This window comes from Dermacentor albipictus, chromosome 1 (assembly GCF_038994185.2).
Source record: "Dermacentor albipictus isolate Rhodes 1998 colony chromosome 1, USDA_Dalb.pri_finalv2, whole genome shotgun sequence".
Classification (NCBI taxonomy): Eukaryota; Metazoa; Arthropoda; class Arachnida; order Ixodida; family Ixodidae; genus Dermacentor; species Dermacentor albipictus.
In genome coordinates this window covers 73,962,996-73,978,252 of record NC_091821.1, presented here as the reverse complement: position 1 = coordinate 73,978,252, position 15,257 = coordinate 73,962,996, and the positions used below count along the sequence as shown (strand labels likewise).

Genomic DNA, 15,257 nt, shown 5'->3' with positions numbered 1-15,257 from the left:
TTCCTCCTCGCACTCTCTTCACTACCACTGTTTTTCATCCGCCGCTGCGTTCTGCATTTGCTTTTTTATCCTTCACAGTGCTCGCTTCCTCGGTTACACCAAGGACACTGACGTTGGTGCCGACACTCGCCGCAGGAACCAGTGCCTAAGCGCTGCGCTCTAAAACATTGCTTCCTGTCAAGGCCTAGCACATGGAGGTAAAGAATGTTCACATTGACTGTAAAGGCGCTAACTCAAAGCACTGCGTTTACCTCTTCATATCCTTCAAGTGTTCCTGTAGTAAGATTTCTTAGGACCTTGAGCTCTGATGGGGCCATTGAAACATCACACGAAAACAAAGAGTTTATGTTTGGAGGGGACAAAAAGCACCTGGAGAAAAAAAGATCTTATGTCAGTGAAGAAACTGCTTGAACAGTCACACAATGTTAAGTAATGAGACCATAGGAACAAAACTAAAGAAACAAAATCAAAGTAACAAAAACAAAGGAGAGGTAGGCAGATAGCCTTAAAATTCCCACACCAGCTCCCATGATTTCATAAATTTTAACAGTACCTGCTCAAAACTAATTAAGTGTTTGGCAATAAAAGATTACATTGAATACAGAAGTATGTGATGAGTAAGCCTGCCAGTGTTCAGTACTTTCTGCCAAGTAAAAGTAGTCAAAGTATACAAACATACACTTAAATTCATTAAGCCCCATTAATGACACTGGTGCCACGCATACCATACGAAATTCAAGAAGGAAAGTGTGCTGTTATTTTCTGCAGTTCTGCAGTTCTGAAAAATATTTCACCATTCTGAAGTGATTCAGCATTTCTTTTTTTATCCCTTTACCAATTTCACTTTCAGCTCTCTCACTTCTATGTAAGATGCATGGTCAGGTAGAGAAAGACCACTTACCCTGTTAACACCCTCGCATTTCTAAAATGTGCAACCCCTCTTCAGAAGGTGCAAGTAGAAGAGAGCTACACCGTGTACACCTACATACGATACTTACATGGAAATACTAACCATGATTATACATATAAGAAAGAATCTGTTTGGCAGGCGCACACGCCTGACAAAAGCCCAATGAAAATGCAAAGCACTACAAATTCAACCAGGCAAGGCAGCAACAGAAAGCAAGGTATTGTAATTATGCAATTTTTTGCATATTTTGCATCAAAGTTTGAGCAAAGCTCTGCTCACAGTGAGCATTGTGCGCCTGCTTGCTATTGCCTGCTGCAGGTATCACATCGGGTAAGAGAGAGAGAAAGCAAGGACAGGAAAGGCAAGGAGGTGAACCAGAAGAGCACCCAATTTGCTACCCTACATTGGGGATGGGGGAAAGGGGAATAGCAAGAAGAAAAAAGGGAGAGTAAACATTGGGTAAACTTCATCAGAACTTGCCAGGGTGGTGACACCAGCTTTTTGCACAGTCGCTACACAACACACGGCTACGATGACAAATAGATTCTACTGCAATACTATTCCAAATAAACAATCTCCACAATTTATTTTTTAAAAATCAAGTCATGCAACACCACAACAAAAATATTCCTACAAACATAACTAGCCCAGGGCACCTAGTTGAAATTGAAATATGGCTTTGTAAAATTATATGTGACCAAAACAAAGCTGCTAAGAGGCTAAGTGGTTTCAGGCACTCAAACAGCAAACAAAGCGCTCAAAAAATAAATAATTAGAGCAGTTTGTTTGCAATATTGAAAAAGCTTTCAGATAAGGAGTGCATACAGTTTTAATTTTCTTGTAACTAAAGGAAACATGACTTCCTTAAATTATGTTCCACAGCTATCAGGAACTTCTGCTCAATAAAGAACAAATCTGAGTACAGAAACAGTATCCCTATACTATTCAGTGAAATCAGACACACTTTCCTGGAAACAAGAGAAATTATAACTGAGATAAACTTCAAGAATACACCCACTACCTATGTAGTAAATACATATGGATGGGAAAAAATATTTTCGGTTTAACACATTGGCTGCCAAAGGCGGCAAACCGCCGGGCATAAGACTGGGCGCGGCATATTGCAAAAGCCACCAATTCACCGGATGGGAGATATTGTTGGTTCAAAAAGTCGTTCATGGATGCCGTGGTAGTTAACATATACTGGAGAAGTTTAGACATGTTGTTGTCAATAGATGACACTATGTGTTAACTTCAGAGGTTGTTTGCTTTGTTTATTTTTGGCGATATTAATTTTGTAGAACGTTTGTACATGTGTTCTAACACCTGTGGGCCTTAAAACGCAGTGGGTGCATTTCCCATGTCATATTCTGCCAAATCCTGGCAAACAAATTTGCCATTGCAGTACAAAGTGTACCAAGCAAAAAGTTAAAAAAAGCAACAGGTAAGAGTGAAAAGTACAGTGCTGTTGTCTACATGCCTAGTGTTTCAAGCTTTTCCAAACAAAAAAGAACCTGTGGCTGACAGTTAACATTAACTAACAAGTGTTGCTTTATATTGTAGGTAATATTTCTTTGTCCGTATTGTTTTCAGCATTTATTACTGTCAAGAATTGTATAAAAAACACAGCAGTGGAAGTTCGTGTAGTGCTCGTACAGGGCAAGAATAAGAATAGAGGGCCATGCAATGTGTGCAAAATGTGGCAGCCAATGGGTTCAATAAAAAAAAATGGGAAAAGTAGTCAGAATATTCTTTTTATAGAATTCAGTTTTAAACGCAAAAAATGAAAGCAAATTTACCAGAGAGCTAAGATGGCGATCGGCGCGCAGAGGCAAGCCTTTAAATTACAGGTGTGCGAATATTCAAGAACTTCAAATATTATTGAATATTATATTTTTATTATTCGTATTTGATTAAAAAAATATAGATATTCTAAAATGTTCGAATATTGGATTGGACACGAATATTTGAATCAAATCGAATATAATGTTGGCTGTGCGGGTGCAAACACGGTTCTTAGAATTTCTTTCTTCTAATCTAAGAATACTGGGGCGATTTTGTGCTGAATGTTGAAATGATTTCGTGCTGCTAGCGAAATTTTGCCTGTAAAGCACACTTAGCCACTAAACGTCTCAACTTTGCGGAAAAGCCAGCCTCTTAGTAGCAAGGGGCACGTGTTCGTGGACAGCGAGGGTGCACTTTTCAGAGCGCAGCTCCCGTTCTTGCGGCGAACGTCGGCATCGGCTTAACCGAGCGAACGAGCACAGTGAAGAATGAAATAGCGAACGCGGAGCGGTGGCGGAGGGTGCTGCGGAACCATGAGGCGGAAAGCGGAAGAGGGTATGGCCAAAGCGCGAGAGGAAAAGCGTAGCGCGGCGACCATGGCTACGAGATGGCGCTAGAGTAGCGCGCGTTGTCAGGGAGGTCTGTTTGTGGCGGCTGCTGTGAATAGCGCCCACGCGTCACCCATGCGCTGCCTCTCGCGGTCTCCAGATCAGCGAGGCAGTAAGTAGTGCCATACTTCGCTCCGTTTGAAACGTGCCGCACGAGACAGATAGTGCGCGCCAGCCCATATATCGCGAAATGAAAACACATATGGAGCTTTGGTCAAATTTCGCCTGACGGAATATCATAATTGTCGGTGAATTTTTAATTTTCTTTTTCGGCGCCACCCCCAATCCTGAGCTTATTGCTTGACAGCAAGTGCGACGAGTGACGACTGGGACAGAGTCAGATGGTCCCGATTTTACGGGAATTTGATGCGCTATAGTAAGGCACAGGCTGGCAAGGTCAGCTAGTGGGAATTACTAAATTTTCCAAGTTAACATCTGCTAAATACACAATGTTTTAGCGCAATGGCATACTAGTTCAGTTTTTTAACATTGACAATGTAATTGCAATGTTCCAAAATAAGAAAGTAACCCACCTTGCTAATGCATGTTCATATCATTATTCGATATTCAATCTGATATTCGAAGCTAAGTATATGTATTTGATTGGTATTCGAAAATTCTCATATTTGCACACCCTTACTATAAGTATACTCCAATGTAAGGAGCCTGGCAAGTTCGACGTCTGGTGTCAGCCTGCCACCAAAGCAATTTTGGTGGCAGGCTGACATGTAGCCCCCCACCACCAAAAGAAGGTGGGGGGCTACATGGAAGGGTCGGGGGAAAGTCTTTATTATGCTGTGGCTACTGTGGTGGATGAGCAAGTTCACCGAAGGTAACACAGGGTCGGGTCTACCTGGCCATCTTTTTTTTTTCTCCTTTCTTTCTTTAGAGCTGTACCAGCCTAATTTAGAAATAAAATTTCTTGCTGTTTGTGTTCAAACATTAAATGCACTAACTTTAATTCCTGTATGGTGAGACTGTCGTATGGCATCATGCAACTGCTACACTGCTTGTGGAAAACTTTGTTATTCTATGCACTGGTTACAACTGGAGTACAGAAGAGAACAATCTGAAGTCATACAGTACATTTCAACATCCACATAATTAGGAAACCAGATATACACAAAAAATAAGTAAAGAAGAGGTAAGCTTGATGCAAAAAGTTATTCACTGAAAAAAGTTGAATTTTTTGGTGCAAATAAAAACTGAAAAAAGTATGTCAAACTTTGTGACTATAAAAACTAAAAGCACTTAACCCTACCTATGAGAAAACTCACACAATTTTGTCCGGTGGAGTTGAACAGAATGGCATCGCAAAGGTGGCATACTTGTGACCTTCATAACAACTTAGCAAAGGTACTGCTGCTTTTCTGCTCACATAATCATCAAGCAGCTTGACTTGTTTCACTGGTATGCGAATATCTATCTTAGACATAATATTGTGTTTATAGGTCGAAGACCCAATGTTATTTATTACACTGTCCTAATAAAAAAAATATTTTTAACTAGAGACTACTGTCTCCAAATTTCCACATGCTATTTGGCTACTGATTTGCACTGGATGAATATCAATTATGCGAATTCAGTACTTAAAAAAAAAGCAAGATAAAGATTAGAGTGAGAGATGTGTCTCGCACAATTTCCGCGTATGAGCAACAACTCTCTCCTATAGATACACACGAAAGTCAAGCTGGTTCAAGCCACGACTTGTCTGCTCATCGATAGCAACACCAACATAGACACAAGGACTTGTACTGCTGGCAAGGACAACAAAGCATGCAACCGAGCCAGGCTATAACATAAGACTTATTGGTCGCAAGTGCAGTCATTGCCAGTACCCGCTGCAGTTCACCTGGTGCAGTTAACCTAGTGCAACTGTTCTTTCCTTTCCATTTTACTTAAACTAAAAACTTTGTTTTTCATACAGAGGCACAAACAATGCAGTGCATAAAAACAGTCTCCTTTGAAAAGTGTTGTAAACTGCTCACCTTTGAGAACCATGTGGGCAACGTGTGGTACAGCCTTCCCAAATATCATCCAAAATTTCATTAGCCTGATCCTCAACATCAGGTATGACTGGTGGAATGCCAAATGGAAACTGCAATGACCAAGCAAGTTTCTTTCAAAACAGTATTGTAAATATTCAGCAATTCCACACCAGGCCCTACCAGCACACAAGTTCTCTACCATCAAAATCGATCGTTCCTTTTAAAATGAACAGGGTTAGAAAATAATTCAAACACCAAAAATTTCTGAGTTCATCTTATTTATCAATGTCCTGTCACAATAAATGGTAGGAATAACATCATATATGCATGAACACAATGCCGGTTACCTTATTTCTGAAGAAACGTCCAACCAAAAGGTAAATGCCGCAGTTGTATTCAGAGCTGTGCTATAAATACAATGAGACATTTCCTGCACTACACACCTAACTCTACCCCCAAGTAATGGGTGATGCAAGAAATCGAACCCCTGCAAGGAGAAGCTCTACAAAAAGAAACTTCATAGTCATTTGTGTTTTAGTATAGTACAGTAGAACAGTGCCAGATGCATGCCTGAAATACCAGTTAATATCACATTGTCTAGTTAAAGGGCCCCTGAAACGGTTCGGACAAATTTTGTAGACGCGTAAGGTACAGCGTAAGTAGAACATTCGCACCACAATTTAAGTGAAGCGTTACATATTAATGGAGCTACAAGCGATTAGAAGTTACCCTCCTCCCCAGCCATGCTTTTCCTCCTCAACTCGTTTGTCGAGCGAGCGGGGCTAAGCTCCGCCTTCACTGGTCCTGCGTCACGATGCGACGTCACATCGTCCACTTCCGGTTGTTTTGGAGCCCGCCCCCGCCCGCACGAAACCTCTCCGCTAGCCGCTTGGCTGTCGACCCCAAGTGAGAGCTATCAAAGCAGCGTGCGTTGCGAGCATTCTGTCGTAGCGCCGAATGTGTCTGGTATTCCGTTAACCACAGGCAAGCTGGTCATTTCGGCAAATGACTGGAGGCATAAACTCAAGCTGATGAAGGAACTTTGGTGTAGACGTATGTGAGCAGCCTGATCGGTCTGCACGGTCCAGACACTTGTTGGCGCAGCGCTTAACCAGCCAAACAAAGCGCTAATATTGCTCTAACCAAGTGTAAAACATTTTAAACATTTATAAAAACAACGAGTTGATGATTACACTCCTGTGAAAAATACGCACCAGCAGTAAAGAAGAATACGCTTCGTTGCTGCTACTGTGTATGGTTGAGCTCTATGCCACCAGGTGGCTGCACCGTGCAGACCATTCACATTTGCCCTTCTGCTCATCTCGGCTCATCCCGTTACGGCACAGTCAAGCGGCCAGACCCTGTCCCCTTGCGCTTACGTTTGCCCTAATACGGGACTCGCGAAACGCTTTTCCTTTAGTAATCTTCCGGTGTAAAGTGACGGCCACAAACGCGCAAATCCTGGCGCCGATCAGATAGCGGCAGTCCGATCCGCAGCAGCCAGTTCGCTCGTACGCTGCCTTGCAGAGGGACACGATTTCGCAACTTCACATCTTTCCAGTCGCTACGTCTGCAGCCCACAACGCAACAAGGGTGATTCATCGTGCTCACGAAAAGACTGATCGACACTGACGGTGGAGCTCTCGTCAAAGACTGCGCACGTTGTAACACAAGCAGATGACACTTGCTGTGTGCCGGAAGTGCTCAAGTGTACTGAAAAATTGTTCTTGTGCATTCTCTTTATGCTACTTTCTTTTTATGAAAACAAATTAACTAACATTCCAACTATTACGAAGATCATTTGTTTACCATAAAGTTGGAAAAATTATCGATCACGCGCCCTGGTCAGCCAATCGGATAGCTCGCCCCACTGACGTCGTATGAGTGACTTCGGTCATATGGGTAGGGGCGGCTTAAAATTCCGCCGAGCAGTGCGCTGCGATCGGCAGCGATGTGCATTTTTAAAACCTTATAATAAATTACACGCTTTACGCAGAGCACTTAGATGTGTCAATTAATGATCAGAAGGACCTACTCTAACGACTCAGTACGTTTGTAGAAAATCGTCAAAAGCGTTTCAGGGTCCCTTTAATAATTTTCTTATAAGTAAAATATTTGGTTATCAACAAGGTTCCACAATGTAATAAATGTTCTCTTTCTTCTCTATCTTGGACCATTTTTTCCTGTGTGATGATATGGACACGTGTACTTGTTTATCGGGCAACCACGTTTCACAGCCTAACAAATGTTATCGCACAGTGCAGGACACACCTGCATGTATAGGAAGTTTCTGGAATGTTATCGATGGTTCCATACGCTGTCTGTGACCGAACCTTGTGTGATCTGATTGCATGTATGCGCGATGCGAATAATATAAAACTTTGCGGAAGAAACGCGGGTCGCAGCGATTACTCTGGAACATTCGACGACTGATGTATAAAAGCCGACGCACTTGACCCACTGATCAAAGTTTCGCCAATATTGATGGTGTTCGCCGCTGTTGCCGTTCTTTGAGTGTAGCCTGTTCTTGAGGGCACAAGTTCACCCAATAAAACGCTAGTTTTGTCCTCCCGTTTTACTGCTTTCTTCACCGTCACTACTACGTGACAATATTGCCAGTAGGTTGTTCATACTATATAACATACTACAACTAGTTCGCAGTGAATATGCCTTTATCCTGCATGTGCATAAGGCTGCTTGTTTAATCGACAAGGGCCTAACGTGCCAAAGCAACACAGGGCTCTGCGGAATGCTATAGTGGACTGCTCTAGATTAATTTTGACCACCTGGGGTTTCTTCACCATGCAATCAAAGCTTAGCACTCGAATGTTTTTACAGTGGGCGGAGCCACCAACTTGATTGGGGAGCCGAATCATGTTCCTCAGGACACAGTTCTTGTCAATTGCTGCCATCAGAAGCAGCTGAACTTCTTCATTTTTAAGCTTCCAAGTGGCATCTGCCCCGGAAGATCCTAGCTACAGAGCTTGGTGACAAATCTTGCAGACCATGCCACTTGTGAAGTAATCTGAAAACTCTTGAGGAAGACTGTTCATAACCAAAATAGTGGTGTAAGGAAATACGCTGCCACTTACTGGTGAATCAAAGAGATTGGAACACTGTCCAGGTTCAATATCAACATCCTTTCCACCCCACAGCTCCTTGAAGCGCAAATGTTGTGGTAGACTTTCCATGGCGTTGCAAGCTTTTCCCCTGAAACAGCAGCAATAGTACATGAGCATGCTAATCATAATGCCAGAAACATAAACAGCAATCATGGACCTTGATCTTCCATTAAACCAGACAGCCAGAGCTACTACACCATTTTTAAGGTGTAGGCCGACATAAAGTTGACATTCCGTGTTTTCTAGAGTTTATTTCAAAGCTAATTCAAGACAATTTTATTCTTATTTCTGGATTTTTTTTTAGCCTTCAATGCCAGGCTATAGGAATTCCAAGGTTATTAGCTCAACACTAAAATCAACATGTCTTTCAACTTTTTTTTAATGCACAACTTATATGTAACTACAACTTCAAACAACTACATATCATTTGGAAGTATTACAGAGGTTAATGATAGCAAGTACTAACATTTTATACTAGCAATATTTTCTATTTTATTTTTTGCATTAGATGATGATCTAAACTCTCGAAGCTCTAGAAAAAAAAATACTGGGAAGCGTAGGAGCGCCCTAAATAATTCCCTACAATACTTGTTTCTATGAACCAGTTTCGGTTTCAATTACCCAGGAGTTGGATGTGTCATGACGTAATGATATGTCAATGAACTTGCTCTGTCCCTGTAATTGCTGCAGGTGCCACACATGAGTGCCACATGTGAGCATAGCCAAAACACATACTGAGCACTCTTCATTTTCTTATAAGTTGTCGTGCCTAGCCTTACTGCTCCATGATGTTAGTAAATTTTGCTCTTTACCATGCTGTCGTGATAATATCGATAATACCAGGGCAGCATTTGAGACCAACTTTAGTATCAAATTAAAATATGTTTTCCAACCTTCGTAGTTGCCAAGTGTGGTCTTCTCATGTGTGAAAAGCATGTGGTAAAGCTTCTACAACTATAAAAATATGTCTCGGTACTCCTTCAAAGAATGTGGGTGAGCACCAATAGAATGCTTTTTGGATTTAATTTAATTTGTGATTTTAAGGCAGTTGAAACTGCTTGCATTTCTGTTTTTAGTGTTACAACCACAAAAAAAAAACTTTACGACCTGTCTTTTCCACAAAAGAACACATTGCCTTTGTTGGCTGCAGATTGATGCAGGTGATTCAATTGTGATGATGATAATGTGTGCACTAAAGGTGTGCTAATGGCTTGGCTGTAATGATAGTGTCACTGAGCAATATTTCAAAATTTGAAATGAATGCTTAGTGCAGCTTAAGCAACAATTTGTGCCACAAATTATCAGCATTAATGTTGCCAGACACAGCTAGGACTTTTACAATATTCACATTTTGCATCCTATAAAAAAATCAGTGACAGTATCGCTATATTCATATTCTAACAGGTCCTCTGTTAATCTCAATTTTATGGATTGGGCACAGAAGTGTGTTTCCCAGTATGCCATACAAACATATTTGAAAACCATTGCTTCAAGGAGCTTTTCTATTTTCCCATTTCTTCTCATTAAAAACAATTTTCTTACCTACCACTGAATTCATATCCGAATGTAATTATGCGTCATTTGAACAGTAATCATCAAGTGGCTTCCAATCTGCCACCAAAGAATAGCTGCAAAAACCTTAAAGTTATTTCACACGATTCCTTCAGCAAAGAAATAATAAGAAAGCAAGAAAGAAAGAAAATATTTCTCAGGCAGCAATTCTTTTTCATTTCCTCGCCGCTACACTGAAATAAGTTTACATCCTTTGGGGTATATCTTGTTCTGAAACAATAATTGTCACCTGTCTTGCTAACGTTTCTTCTTGAAAACTCTGCACTTGTTACTTTCCCATACCCGCAAATTTTTACGAGTTTATCATAAAGTCGTATTGCGTCCAGTTTAGGGTAAAACTGATTTTAACTAGGGCAACACTGATTCTTGAATAACATAAATGCAATCTTTAAAAGATTGTAGACCCCGGTTTTTGGAGCCAAGTTTTTAAACTTGCACGATTATTTCGACCTAACCACAGTTGCAGCTCCACCCACTAAAGGAATTATTGAATAACTGCAACCAAAATTTCTACCACTGTAGCATGAATATTTCATGAATTACCTTTATGAATGATTCCGTTTGTCTGAGGCACAGATCATTCTTGCTGTAAGCAGAGTGCCTGTTTGTAGTATGTGTACAAAATAAAGTTGCAAATGTTTTCATTAACAGTCAATATGTCAACCATAAAACAATTTTTAGCATATTTCATTAAATTATGAAATTATGAAATTGAAATTATGAAATTGAAATTGAAATTGAAATTATGAAATTATCAGTATTATTTGGCTTCGACTTCAGTATAATTTTACAACATTTAAGCTTGGCAGGTCTCCTTTCCTGTCAAGAATGCTATGTCACATCGATAATGTGCATGCCATTTGTGACCTGGAAGGACTGGGCGGGCAGCATTACAGAAACGTACGCAAGATATATGACAATTATTTTGGGGGGACAATAGGGCCTGGAGGACGTGAACTTTTTTTTTTATAGTTTAGTGTTTTAGCACATATATATATCGATAGGTGGTCATTAACAAGACTTAACAGCAATCCTGTTATTTACATATACATAAGGTGCTTCGTTTTCAAGTAAAACCTGATAATTTGCCATTTTTACACCCCGAAAATTTTTTTTCAAAATTGGGTTCAACCCGATTTCTCCCCAAGGTGTTCTATTTAGTAAAGGACAATAATAAGTGCAGGTGATAAAAAACTAATAAACACTGCCATTTGTTGGGCGTGTTGGTAAATTGAAAGCATATTTGGCGCCAGCAAACAAGGATGGAAGGGAGACATAGCGCATTGTGTTGTCATCTCCCTTCCGTCCTTATTTGCTGGCGCTAAATATGCTTAATAAACACTGCCCATCTTGTGTGAGCAAGTAGTCAAGATATACCATATTAGTAATATTATTCGTATATGAATACGATTTATGCTTCCTTTTGTCTAGACACTCAAGCGAAAACTTGCATATATAATATATTCAGTGCCTGTCGGCCTTGAGTGAACAAAGCTTGTTGCTTCTTTAATAGCTGCATTTACATGAATACGACAACGACTCAATGCATTGCATTTCTTGCTCATTGCACACATGTAAACAGTGGAAATGAAATATAGGAAGTGAGCCATGCTTTGAATGCTGTTCTGTATTGCGAAGGGTAGCTGTGACGTTGAGAGGATATTTAATTGACTATGTTGCATTCAAAAAAGGGTGGCAGAGTGGGCTAGTTGGTATTCTATCAATTTTGTTGCAAGAGCATATGGGACCAAGCAGTAAAATAGGACAACAGACAAGGACGAAAGGCCTTGCAGGTTTAGGATGGACATAGAAGTGCTCAAAATGTACACGATAATGTCTGCCAACAAAGGCTTGCAAGATAATGAACAGCATCTCACCTCATTGCAAAGCATGCCTGTGTGCACTACTATACTTTCTTTCCTTTGTTGAATGAAGTGCAAACAAGAAAGTAAAATATAGATGGCCAAAGACATCTCTATTTGTAATTTTTGTTTATGTGTTGTTTTTTAGCATAAATAACATTTGCCAATAAGGATTTGTATAAATGAGTTCATCACATGAACTGCAAGCAGCCCTCTTTGCCATTACATGTTCACGTGAGTGATTCCGTTTAAATACATTTGTGCCCAAAAAGAGACTATTGCAAGTGTTAACTATTTGTAAACGTTACTGGGAAAATCCTGAACTTTGGGCTGCCAGACAACAGAATCCCCGATTTATTCCGTTTTTTTCTTCAAAAATATATCATTTCTACCTCGAAACTTTAAAGAAACATAAAACCCAAGAACATAGGCAGAGACGCATAGGTAGGACTGCCATAAATATATTCATAGCTTTCAAATTCTCATCAGTTACATTTATAACATTATTTGATATGAATAATAAAATCTCGTCACTGAATGCAAATTCCTGCGGCAGCTTACTAATGTTAGGCCACATTCTATAGTGTCTGAGTTACTGTTGGTTCCACCCAGCATGCTTTATGAAAGCTAAAAGAAGCTTTCAATTTGGTGGATATTACATAACAGTGAACTTAGAATTCTGACTTTGCTCTGTAGTAAAAGCAAGTCTTTCTTTCTTTTGAATGGAAAGAGGGTGCCGAGACAAAGAGCCCGAGTCCATGCTAGATATAGTCAAACTATAAAACGACAGACCAAAAGGCCACTATTCCAACCGTGCCTTTCTTCTTTCATTAAAAATAACAAGAAGAAAGAGAGGAGACTACAATAAGCTGAGGGAGTAGGTACGTTTCACTAGGATAGACACATTCCTCTTACCACAATAAACCAAAACTTAAGCAGAAGAAATTTTAGGAATTTCTGGTATACTGTCAGTTGTCAAAGTGTAGATGACACCTTTTTTTTTCTCACAAACAAAAAGTAGAAAAGCGTGTCTTATTCCAAGATAAGCCTAAGTTACACAGTTATGTTTTAAAAAATTGTCGCATAAGGAAGGAAGAAATCATAGACACATCCCTCACCTTGTAAATATATAACAAGTGTATATGTGCAGTGCTCAGCAATTGAAACATGATACCCAGAGCGTGTGGCTGCCGGCACATTTTGCACCACCGGTGGGTGCTGGGGACACCAAGCTGGCACATTTTTGCATCATATGAAAGCAAGCATTACTAAGCATTGTGACTGCCGTCAGTCCCTCAGCAATCACCCAGCACTCACGGCAGGTGCAAAAAGCATTGGACGTCATGCAGTCCTAGTATTGTGTTTCAATGGCCAAGCACTGTACACATGAAACAGTTTTCACTGCCTGCTTGGTTAATGAATCTGAAATGAAGGGGAATATGCAGAGAGGTTTAAAGCTACAAATAGTTTACAAGTTTTACGAAGTATGAACGCAATATTAAGGCAGAAAAATGGGGGCAGAAAACTTCAGCAGCCAAAGAACACTTGCTTTTACACGCGACAAAAGAAGAGTCTGAAGCTCATGCATAAAGCCCCCAGTCCCCTAACGAAGACACAACAAAACAGGACCATAAGTTACCCTTAGTAAGATTAGTGCTTGTACAAAGGAAGAAAGTTATGTGCGTCTCCTTGCAGAATAACTGTTCACTTGAAAGCCAAGTCATAAGTATGAAACAACGAAGTGTAAACAAGGCACATGACAAACCCACAGTACTTTGAAATTTACTGCCTATGTCCCACACCACAGTGCTCACTTTGCTTACAACATGCTGCATGCCTCTGCACTCACAGTGAAATACTGCCATTCTGGTAAGGAGGACAGGGGGAAAGGAAATCTTGTTGTGGCACATAATCATACATGTTAAATGAAGTTATTTTGCATGACACTACAAGGAGATCAGCTGCGACATGATCCCAAACTTGACATTAGTTTCAGTTCCAAGATTCTAGCTGCTAGTGCAGCAAATGTTGCCACGCCTCACTAAAATCTGCAGTGTTTGAGCTCGACTGAAGCAATTGTAAAATTCCCTTTAAATATAACAATGCATGTGGAGTATAACTTGTCCTATAACACTGAGGTTAAAGTTTCCTTCTTTTGTTTTCCTAATTAGCCTAAAGTACGACATATCCACTCTGCTGAGACAATAGTAATCGGTACACTAAAGCTGCTACCATGGCCACTACAAACCGCACTGATTTCCCAGCTCTGATTCCTCTCTAGAGCTCTCGACCAGCGCATCCCTAGACGCGGCACGACGTGGTGGGTAATGAGGTAAAATGGTTCACGTAAAACAACAGCACAGTGCAAAACAGTAGGTTTCATGGCAAATTTATTCACAACGGAGCAGAAGCTATGATTACGTAGAGACTGTTACATGGTCAGTTTCACCGCTTCCGCCGCCGGCCCTCTTTCGCGCAGCCACATATCTCGCTGATCTCCGCGAGGTACAGCCGTAATTGGACAGAAATTTCAGTTCAACAAAACACGACGCCTTATTATTGATGAGATGTGAACAAATTCAATTCCCTGCACTCAACTTACAGGGCAAGCTTATCGTGCATATCGAGGTATCTCAGAAGCAAAAATACATTTCTGCGACACAGAGCCGGCTTTATTGCACGTAACTTGAATTACAATTATCTTTTTTAGCACACTGCAGCAAAATTTATAAATGTACATGCTGCCGCGCCAATTGGCAGGAACATGTCTTAGCCACGAATATACGATCGAGACTGCAGATTAAATCACCAATGAGGGACAGATGCGACTAATGCGAAACGTGCGAGGTTACCGAAAACGCATGCGACCAACATACCACAGCTGATTACTGATGTCAGGCAGCCATGCTACACGACAGCCGGTAACAACTCGATCTGACAAGACGGGAAGCGGGCCAGACGCTAAAACAGCCAAGTGCTACACCTGTAGCATTAATTTACCCGCATTTCATAGTTACACATCGACAACAGTCACATGGACCGGCGACGAGGGTCGGCCGGTTGGGGTTGTCTATCGTGTACGTATATATATACGTTATGTTAGAATCATTTACAAAGCTAGATTAAGGGATGCAAGTGGCGTCCCCGGCGTCCCTTTTTTTTCTCTACCAGATCTCTATAATGTGTTTCAGTTCCGGTTTTGCCGCATGAGCCGCATATGAAATGCCTAAATCTATCCTTAAAACTCCAGAAATAAATATAAAAAGGCAACTTAGTTTTTTATAGTGCGTTTTTACAGACGTTTTGTTGTCCTAGAATGTATGCAGATACGGACGTCTCAAATCTATTTTTTTAGTGTTCATTAGCGCTGTCAAGTAGTAACGCCTCGTGCCACTGATAGCCACCTAGCG

General features: G+C 40.7%; 1 protein-coding gene across 3 annotated transcripts in view; it reads right to left on the bottom strand.

Annotated features, from left to right (window-relative positions):
• The window catches only part of tst (superkiller complex helicase subunit twister), a 122,413-nt gene extending 107,500 nt beyond the window's left edge, over nucleotides 1-14,913 (bottom strand). The window contains exons 1-5 of one of the 3 annotated variants that reach the window (XM_065434471.1): nucleotides 14,724-14,913; nucleotides 10,529-10,586; nucleotides 8,384-8,501; nucleotides 5,292-5,401; nucleotides 252-369 (exon numbers count right to left, since the gene is read on the bottom strand). In XM_065434471.1, the coding sequence (XP_065290543.1) occupies nucleotides 252-369; nucleotides 5,292-5,401; nucleotides 8,384-8,482 (327 nt within the window). In that variant the 5' untranslated portion in view covers nucleotides 8,483-8,501; nucleotides 10,529-10,586; nucleotides 14,724-14,913. Of the gene's footprint in view, nucleotides 1-251; nucleotides 370-5,291; nucleotides 5,402-8,383; nucleotides 8,502-10,528; nucleotides 10,587-14,723 lie in introns of those variants that run through there. The other 2 variants (XM_065434470.1, XM_065434472.1) reach the window with 2 other exon arrangements.
• Nucleotides 14,914-15,257: the final 344 nt, after the last annotated feature.